This window comes from Nicotiana sylvestris, chromosome 4 (genome assembly GCF_000393655.2).
Source record: "Nicotiana sylvestris chromosome 4, ASM39365v2, whole genome shotgun sequence".
NCBI lineage: Eukaryota > Viridiplantae > Streptophyta > Magnoliopsida > Solanales > Solanaceae > Nicotiana > Nicotiana sylvestris.
The window spans coordinates 18,470,825-18,480,775 of NC_091060.1; the positions used below are offsets into that span (position 1 = coordinate 18,470,825).

General features: G+C 37.6%; 1 protein-coding gene across 1 annotated transcript; it reads right to left on the reverse strand.

Moving 5' to 3' along the window:
• Nucleotides 1–275: 275 nt before the first annotated feature.
• On the reverse strand, nucleotides 276–8,016 carry LOC104219361 (uncharacterized). The gene is made up of 4 exons (XM_009770036.2): nucleotides 6,665–8,016; nucleotides 2,586–3,157; nucleotides 2,227–2,446; nucleotides 276–1,709 (listed from the first exon to the last, which is right to left on the reverse strand). The coding sequence occupies exons 1-4, from the start codon at nucleotides 7,886–7,888 to the stop codon at nucleotides 357–359; spliced, it is 3,369 nt and encodes a 1,122-aa protein (XP_009768338.1). The 5' UTR covers nucleotides 7,889–8,016; the 3' UTR covers nucleotides 276–356.
• Nucleotides 8,017–9,951: the final 1,935 nt, after the last annotated feature.

Sequence of the window (9,951 nt, forward strand, 5' to 3'; positions counted from 1 at the left end):
AACAATAACAACATACTTTTCTGCTTTCACACTATAAATTACAAGAACAAGAAATCTAACAACACATATCTACAACACCCAAAAGAAAAACCTATACAACATTACCGAGTACTTCAGGTTTTTCAATAAAACTCGGTAGAATACCAAGAATATTTTCACCAGGCATTAAGAGCTACACAATGCCATCAACTGATTAATCACATACGAGGTCAAACTCGTAATCATAGCAACATGGAGAAACCAAGGGCGCATAAAATCCATAAATAACAGAACAATTTTCAATGGCAAGAAAATCTTTAATTTCATTCCTCACTTGAAAATTGCTAAAACATATAGTACAAAATTTTTGTGTTTGACTAAATGTACTTCAATCCTGAAATATATTGTTGTCTAGAGATCAGATACTGGGCTAAAGAATATATAACTCCAAGGAGTCCCAATATCTTAACCTTGATAATGTCCGTCATCAAAACTGATGGCAAATTAAGAGGTATTGTCAGCAACGGCATAGATTCAGCCTGTTTTGTGTAGCTCCACACGAAGCGATTAAAAAGGATGTGGCTTGGGAATGTTAGAATGAGAAGTGCCAAATTCTTGACTGCGAAAAACCAATCTGGACCTCCTACATCTAATCCCCACCCTGCATTCCCGTGCCATACATTTTCCCATATGCTATACAGGGTGGTTAACACCAAGTAGGCAGAGATAACAACAACAACAGGGAAGTACCTTTGCTTGTCCCCGAAACCCGCAACAAAATCAGAATCCTGATTAAGCAGCAGCAGGATAGGTGCCAAGAAGAAAATAGCACGGTTTGAGCCACCAGTGAGATTGACATTCAAGATCAGGCATATAGCAAAACACATGATCGTAGCAACATTACCAACGGCAGGCATCCAGGCACCCTCAGCAGCCATTCTCTTGATTGTAAAGGTTGGAACAGCAGAGGCTTTGCGTTGCTGCATGAACCTTAATCTCTGGGGAACAGTACTAGAGCTACTTTGACCTGAATGGCTGTGTCTAACTCCACCCCTATCTACTACCTTTTCTCGCAGCAGCGAAGCTAGCTCAAACTTCACTTCAAGTGCAATAAGCATAAAGATTGCAGCATATAAGCCAAGAAGGGAAGTCCTTGCACCTTCAACGGCCAGAAGGGTTGCCAGTTTGCTGTCTTCTTCTCCCATATCTTGCACCGCACTATCTCCAAGGATGGTTTTGTTTATTCTGACCTGGCCCTCCAACAAATATGTCACGGGAAAGAGAGCCACAAGAAGTGCAAATACCCATGGCAGAAGCTTTGTGCTTGAAGCAGATGGGAAGTGAGTGAAAACAACAAATACTGAAGTACAGACCATGGTGACAACAATGAGAACATGGAGGATTGCAGCCTGGAGAAAATATTCTGCTGATATGTAAATTCCAAGAGAAATGCCTATAGCAATGGCATAAAATGTCCTCAATTCAACGACGTATTTAATGGGGATGGTGGAAGTAACAGATGCCAGGGTGAGCAGAATTGCAACAATAAGCAACCATGAGGGCCACGTAGGCTTTGATGCAAAGAAGCCATAAATAGAAATGTCATCAGCAGATTGACGAGCAGCTTTGATTACGTCCGAGTGGTAAGTCCATGACAAGGGGATTGGCGGCTGCATTAGGATAAACAACAAACCTGTTGCAACCACCAGCACCAAGCATCTCTTTGCAGACTGCAAGATAAAAAGAAAAAGCTCCTAATTAGTTGCATCCAGTCAAGCCCTCCAACTAAAGCAACCAGAAAAGTGGTTATTTACGCAAAACAAGAAGATACTTATCAGGATATTGCACTTCCACGTGTTTGTAATATAAGTATCCCTATTCTATGACCATGAAATGTTTAAAGAACAGTTAAGAGCAAAAGATAACATGAACTAGGCTTCCCAAATGAGGTGTAGCAAACTAACAGAGAGTGGATCTGCGTAAGCAAACAGTCTTGATTTGAAGATTCACATTATTCCATCCCAATCCCAGATGTATAAACACTTAATTATTCTGGATATCTGTAATTATATAGTAAATAAATTATCTTTCTCATTAAGAGGAGGGTTCAGAACAGAAAATCAACATGTTAGCACATTTCCTTTTAGAGTAATAAATTTTATCTATTAACAATCACTGTTCTAATCATCAACAATTCTATTAATAAGAAAGCATCAAATACAACAACAAATAAGTTGGGGGGAATACCATAACATGTGAAAAGTGAAGTGCAACAATCGGGACGCAAGCCAATCCCGTCAAGAGCAAGCAGGAGCCTAAAAGCAAACCATCAGAAGGAGGTCTACCATGCCACCATTGAAGAGCTTCAAATACTGTTTCACGACAGAACCAAACTGATAAAGCAACAACAGCAGCATGAGCATAACCTTGCCAAGGTTTCATTTTTGAGGCAGTTCTTGACTTATCCCTGCAAGATAAACAAATTAGGAATCTGGAAGAAGGAACACAATCTTTTTAGTGCTGGTGAGTTTCGTTTTTTTTATTTTTTATTTGGGGTGGGGGGGTGGGGGTTGCAGATAACATATCAAGCTGGACCAGGAAGATACCTGTAAAGAAGCAGGGGAGGAGAAACAGCCAGCAGGAGGATAGCTGACACCCACAAAACTCCCTTTGACGTGATAAAAAGCACAGCCAGCTTTGAGGAGTATAGGCAAGTTAGAATCCAAACAGCCTTTGATCCAATGCGGTTGTCCACGGAAAGTCTCCTCACAACCGCCATACCAACAAAAGTAGTTATGACTACCATATAACTTGGGTACATCACATCATCCTCCAACCCATAATAGTAAATGCTAGAGTAACTAAAGAAACGATTTTCAATATAGCATAGCAGCAAAGCATGGCCAATCAAACCAATCTCGGTCAGAAAGCGAAATTGCGCTGGGAGAATAGCTAAACCAGGAATGGCCATTGCTAGGATAACACTACCAACAATGAGCTTGCAGAAGGATTTTAAAGGCATGCCCGACATCCAAATGTTTAGATCCCAGTAATTGTGCATTACGAACCATATAACCATCAAGCTTCCAAGCACAACAAAAGCAAAGTATGACGAGACACTCTTCCTCGTGAAGAAACGAGCCAAATAAAATCCTGCTACTGCTGGGAGTGGAACAAACTGCATATTGAAGTAAAGATCATTGACATATGTCCAATATTTTTTTTAGTTTTTCATTGGTTAAAAAAAGTCAAATGTATGGATCACTAAAATGTGGTCCAATGCCTGAGAGCTTCTCCGACACATTCAAGCAACAATTTTTATGCTGTTTCAATGTGTTAGATTTTTCAAATATCCATTTTTAATATTTAATGGCAAAGATTCCACAAGGAAAGTAGATTTAATTTTCTTTCACGGCACCACAAGGATATGCACCAAGAATTCGCCAAAATTTTTGCTTACCTTTTCATTTCAAGCTCACAGAATTAACAGTGGGTTCAATTATATCCAGTACTGCCATAGAGTCGTATCTGCCACTAATCAGTGAACTGGAGATTTTTCTTTTTTTTTAAAATAAACTTTTTTGGTTCACTTAACATTCATCAATTTGGTTTTAAATGCACAGCGGATATGCCACAGCGCCGCAATTGAAGGGGAGAAAAGAAAAGGAATGACTTCCCTCAAGTGACTCTCCAATAAATGCTGCAATTCTGTTTCACAACACTAGTGCAACTAGACACTAAATGCAGTCACAAGCCTTAATATCCTGGTCATTATGGATTGACCAAGACGTAGGCCACATGAAACCGTTTTTTTTATTAAGTAATAATGTTGTCAACATATTTTGGGCACAAAAAAAACCGTATACAGGAAGTATACCAAAAAGTAAAAAACTTACAAACAAATAAGGTTTTCTGCAAACAACACCCAATCTTCTATACATAAAGCAACCTTCATGGGTGCACCATAAGGAAATAAGGAATAAGAGGGTATTCCGCGGTTCTACAAAGTTCATCTATACACCCTCAAAAGCTCTCATATTTCTCTCTCCAAACAACCTACATAATTGCCAGAGGAGCAACATTTCATGCCCGTCTTCCTTTCCACCTATCACAATTCCAACTAAATTTAGCTTTCATGGTTCTTGGATCACCCAAGTTCTACCAAACCACTCCACATTTACTAAAACTTGCTGATTGGGATGAGGCACCTAATTCAAGCACTCATTTCCTCATTACATGTCCATAATAAAGTCAAAATCTAGCAGACATTCAGTATATTATACTCTCTTAAAGAATTCTATATCACCCACAGAATGCCGGATCTAAGTTTCAAAATAGACCATGAAATGACAAGTTCGTAGCAAACATTGTTAAGAATGTCAATATTACTCCATCCCTTCCCGTTTATGTGACTTTATTTCCTTATTGGTTTGTTCCAAAAAGAATGACTCTTCCTAAATTTAAAAACAATTTAACTTAAACTTCCTATTTTACCCTTCATAACAACTTTTTATAGTCACACAAATATAATCGCATGTTTTAGACCACAAATTTCAAAAGTTTTATAACCACACTAATGTTATTGCATGTTTAAGACCATTAAGTTTTAAAAGTTTTCATTTATTAAACTCCGTGTCCAATCAAATAGGTTCAGATAAACTTAAACAGAGGGAATAAATAGTGGTTGAGGGAATGAGTTGTTGTAATCTTACATTGCCTTGGGTAATCCTCACCTTTAGAGTTAGTTTTTGGAATTGAATTAGGCTCTAGGTCAATTTTCTTTACATGGTATCAAAGGCAGCCCCGTCTTTATCATTATTTTACCTAAGGTTAGGCTTCCATATTATGTTGTTCATGCTACAAATGTCCAGACAGAAGACGGGGCTAAGTATCTCAAATTAGCAAGGGAAAGAGTTGTTGTCTTCTTTAGTCTTGGGCAATCTTTACTACATGATTTACCATTTGACATTTGACAGAATATATGCACCACAAGTTTAGCCGCCATAAGAAGGGAGACAAGAAATTAGATAAGATTGTGGTGCCTAATACAAACAATTCAAACATCCAACCTTAGTTCCAGAAGAAAGGCATGATAGATCATAGATGAAGATGTAAACAAAAAATAAAATATAAGTGTTGAAATAGAGGCTACGGGTGTCGGGAAAAATTGTAACAAAGTGAAAGACAAGTTCCCAAAACGGTTGTGAGATCAACAACATTATATGAGAGTACATGTAAACCTTAAAGGTCCAATATATCCGCAAGATGAGCATCGCAAATATAATGATGTCAAGATGAATGTGCTAGGAAAAATAATTTCTTATAGAGGATACAAGTATCATACATGGAGGTAGAATAAAAGAGAGGCGCATGAGATGATTTGGCCATGTTCCACATATATTAAAAATATAACCTCTTAAGTTCGCCCTAGAAATGCATGACGGTATGTTGCTTCAACCACCTACAATCTCCTCAAATCAATAACTAAACGAAGAACATTACGTAGCAGAAGCAAACAATCATTATGGATAATACCAACTCACTGAAATTAATTTCACTTGCATTAGGCCTAGTTTTTGTTGGATGTATTTGGTCTGGTTAGCGATCAGTGTCAATGTAGAGGTTTATATGGCAGTGTAGAGATACAAGTGAGATTTAAAGAACCTTAAGTTTTAGCGAATCCCTGTTTCGTCTTAAAAGAAAATTATTTTGTAGAATAAAATGGGGCAAACTAGAGAGACTAGATATAGACAGTTAGCATATCTGATCCTAACTAATTTTAGATTGACGCTTAATTGATTAACTAATATTGATAACTCAAGATTGAGATACACTGTGGGTGAAGGAATTTATGGCCAATGGCTACTAGCTCATCTAAAGGCATGTAACATCACCCTCCACATTACTTCGTCGAACTTTAAGATTCCTCAATCAAAGTGCAACCAAGTGTTCCAAGGGTGCCCATCAAACTAGGAGAATGTTGAATTGTCTTCTTTAAGCATCTTCACTTACCTCTATTGAAAAAAACATCTTCCCTTGAATTTCTTTGGATATTTCACGTTTATCTCACATTACGTGACAAGAGGGGTTGCTCTGATGGTAAGCAACCTCCACTTCCAACCAAGAGGTTGTGAGTTCGAGTCACCCCAAGAGCAAGGTGGGGAGTTCTTGGAGGGAAGGATGCCGAGGGTCTATTTGGAAACAGCCTCTCTACCCCAGGGTAGGGGTAAGGTCTGCGTACACACTACCCTCCCCAGACCCCACTAGTGGGATTATACTGGGTTGTTATTGTTGTTGTTGTCCGTATCATTTTCCCACATAAATGAAGATCTAAAATAAAAGTCAAAGTTAGCAAAGTTTAAGAATTTATTGTCAACAACCAAATTAGCTTTGGGATTAAGGCAAAGTGATTCTTTTTCTGGTGACAGGTGGTATCCAGCCTAGCTTGTGTGCACCTCGACTATTCCACATGCTACCTTCTTTCCCACCATCACAGGTACCGGGTCCTTCAACAAACAATTTTCTGAAACTACACTGGGTTCACCATGTTGAAAGGCGCAAACGTAAGCTAATTTCACTTCACTTGTCAATAATAGAAAAGGTCAAATAACAAAAGCACAGCATGGAAATGGAAAGAATAACAGAAAAGTAAATTTAAGAAGACCAAAAACATGCCAATACATACCAGAACAGGAAATCCCACCACGATCGCGCCAGCAGAACTTACAATGACAGCTGAAGCAGTGAATCCTAGTGAGCTAAAAGCATCAGAAACCATACCAAGAGCATAAGCACCAGCTGCAGCTGCCCCTCCCAGCATAGTTATAGTGACAAGCAGGTAATTCAACGGCGGTGGAACTTGAATGTATCGTCCAAACGAATGGAACACAACCCTAACCTCCAAGCAAATGACAACAACAAACAAAGCAATAGCTCCATTCACCACGCGAATGCTCTGCAACTGATGCTCATTCTTCGTCACCCACCATAACCCCCCTCTCGTCGAGGCATACAGTTGAAACAAGAAAGGAATGAAGAAAAGCAGAAACAGATCACAAATAGAAGCCGCAGATACAAATATAACCGTGTAATGCGATGCAATATGAAACAAAAGAGGGAAAAACAAGAGATTCAACGTATGTACACAACTCTCAAGCTGCCCAAGGATAAAATTGTCATCTGGAACCCTACCACCGTGGTAACTCACTTCTTGCTTCAGTTTAAACGACGATAAACGAGGCACCGCAAAAAGCCAATAGAAAATGCAGTTAAACACCATAAGATAATAAGCAGCATTAACCATACCAACTGCAGAGACTGTTGCCCAGGTAAAAACTGTAGAAGCAATAATCGGACAACAAGCGAACAATAGCCGCTCGAGTGCAAGCACAATCGTCGGATATTCAATTTGAATCCACTTGAACTGAAGCGATACCCACACACCGATTAAGAAATTCGCTAAACTACAAACTGATACAGCGAATAGGCCGAGAATGATCGAATTGAAAGTTCCGAACAGTGATGCGCTGAAGAAGAAAGCAAATTGAGAGGCGATGAGTGAAAACCAGACGGCGAAAAACGAACCGGACTTGAAGTTGAGTGAATCGAGGATGTAAGCTATCATAAGACCCAATGTGAGCGTAGCGACGACGGGAGTGCCGCCAAGGTCAAGAAGGAAAGCGGCGCAAGGAACTAACGCAACAGCGATTCGAGCGTTGTGAACGAACGCCGACGGCGAGAATCGAGAGTTTCGTAGAGATCTACTGTTCAGGGAGCTGCTGCTGCTACCACCGTTAGGGTTTCGTTCGGGACTGTAAACGCCGTCGAAGGAGGTGGAGAGAGAAGGCGCACTAGTTGAGGCTGATATGTACGGACGGAACGTCCGCGGATGGAGCTCCGGCGGCAACATTTTCGTTCTCCGATCTGCCCGCCGGCGATTGTAACGAAGATTTTGCACTGAGTTTTCGTGTTGTGTGATCTGTTAAGGTTTAGCTGATCCGCGTTACGAGTTTCCGATTACTGAGTTACGAGTGACAGTGTGTAAAATTGAGTTGACGTGTTTGAGACTCTTAGGACCGTTGGATCTTTTATTCTCGAATTTGATTGGCTGATTCAATGATCGAACCGTTTATGACACCGATTAAGATCAACTATATAATATAATGCTGGACTTGACAAGTTTCTTTATCAAATTTCACTCGAGCTATGGTATTCACTATTCTCTCCCTCTCATTTTTTGATTTATGCTCTGGTCCACAATAAGTGATTAATTTATTTTTGGCACGTCCATTAAGAAAATATTAAATTTTATATAAAAATATCTAGTATGACTAAACTACCCTTAATTAAATATTTAATGTGAGGTGTAAGAAAACTTTTTATGGATATGTACATAATGGTAATTTTATAAAAATAAATTGAATTCTTTCTTGATTATATAAATGGACATGTATTTTGAACCAAAATAAAAAAGCAAATTGATCACTTATTGTGGACCGGAGGGAATAGTACTTAATTTCGATATAAAAAAATATAGTTTATATTTAAAATAATTCAAAATTTGAATTTATTTAACCTTAAAAAGAATTTTATAATTATATAAATGCTATGGTTTATCTAATATCACAAATTTCAAAAAGTTATATAATCACGCGAGTGTCATAGTACGTTTATGATAACGAGGGGATGATGAACCGAATATCTTATTGCAGTGATCATATTTCTTTCAGTAAATATGTTCTTGCATTTGAACTTGTTTTGTTAGCATTTAAACAAATATAATTAAATAGGTTACGAGTAATGATACTCTATAATTGTTGGCTCTATATAGAATGTTGAAAGCGCAACAGCATATAAAAGAATAATAATTTCATCTGTATTTACTTTTTAAATCTCATGGCAAATTAAACTACATCATTATAAGGTCATGGCATTGAAGGATGCAAGATTTTACTAGAGAAATATTACAGCAAATCATAATATTTATGATTGTTTACACCAGTTATAACAAGTACTGCATCATAAACCTAAAAGAAATATCACACGAAAATTATGATAATCTCTTGAAGTCATCCACCTTAAAATGTACCTAATTCGTAGAGTGGTGGCTTGGTGCTTTCATTTCTAAAGGCAACATTCATCTTAAGGATCATAAGGAGACCTTCTTATGCTCCATTTTAAACAACAACAACAAACACTGTATTATTCTATAGGTAGATTCTAAGAAGGATAATGAACACATAGATCTTATCTTTACTTTCTGAAGGTAGAGAATCCAATAGACCCTCGGAGGAAAGACGCAAAAAAAAAAAAAAAACAATAGCAAAGGCAAGATAATAAGATAATCGGAGTGAAAGAGACAACATCCCTAATTTGACATGCTTATGCTCCATTAGATAATAAGATAATGGTAGCGAAAGAGACAACATCCCCCTGTATATATATATATATCGCGGAGTGATAACCCTAATATAAAGTTACTAGTCTATAATTCAAATAATTAAATATTTGCAGTAGGGGTGTACATGGACCGGGTTGGTTCGGTTTTTATCAAAACCAAACCAAACAACTATATCGGTTTAGATTTGTTCGGTTTTGTCGGGTTTTCCGGGTTTTTTTATTACATGAATATTATTTCGATCTTACTTTGTTAAAATTATAGGTAAAGCTTTAATAAGTGAATATATGTTTAGTAAATATGGAAAAAAATTGGCAAACATATGATCTATTAAAATATTCTAATGGGAGAATTTTTTTAGTAACACATGATAGTTATTTTCTTAGTCGTCTAACAATAATTTTTCTTTAATTTACGCTTTCAAGGTTAATACATGAGAGGATCTCAAATATTTTTACATTTTCTAAAGAAAATTCACTATAAAGTCTTAAAAAATAAATATAATTTATATATTTATATGTCGGTTTGGTTCGGGTTTTTTTTACTCAATATCAAACCAAGTCAAACCAAACCTA

What these genes read in the sequence shown, in the direction of transcription:
- LOC104219361 (XM_009770036.2), bottom strand. Translation starts at nt 7,888, where the DNA reads ATGTTGCCGCCGGAGCTCCATCCGCGGACGTTCCGTCCGTACATATCA. An exon ending in TGGTGGGATTTCCTGTTCTG is followed by an intron (nt 3,158 to 6,664) that starts GTATGTATTGGC and finishes TTCAATATGCAG; the next exon opens with TTTGTTCCACTCCCAGCAGT. An exon ending in CCTCCCCTGCTTCTTTACAG is followed by an intron (nt 2,447 to 2,585) that starts GTATCTTCCTGG and finishes TTTATCTTGCAG; the next exon opens with GGATAAGTCAAGAACTGCCT.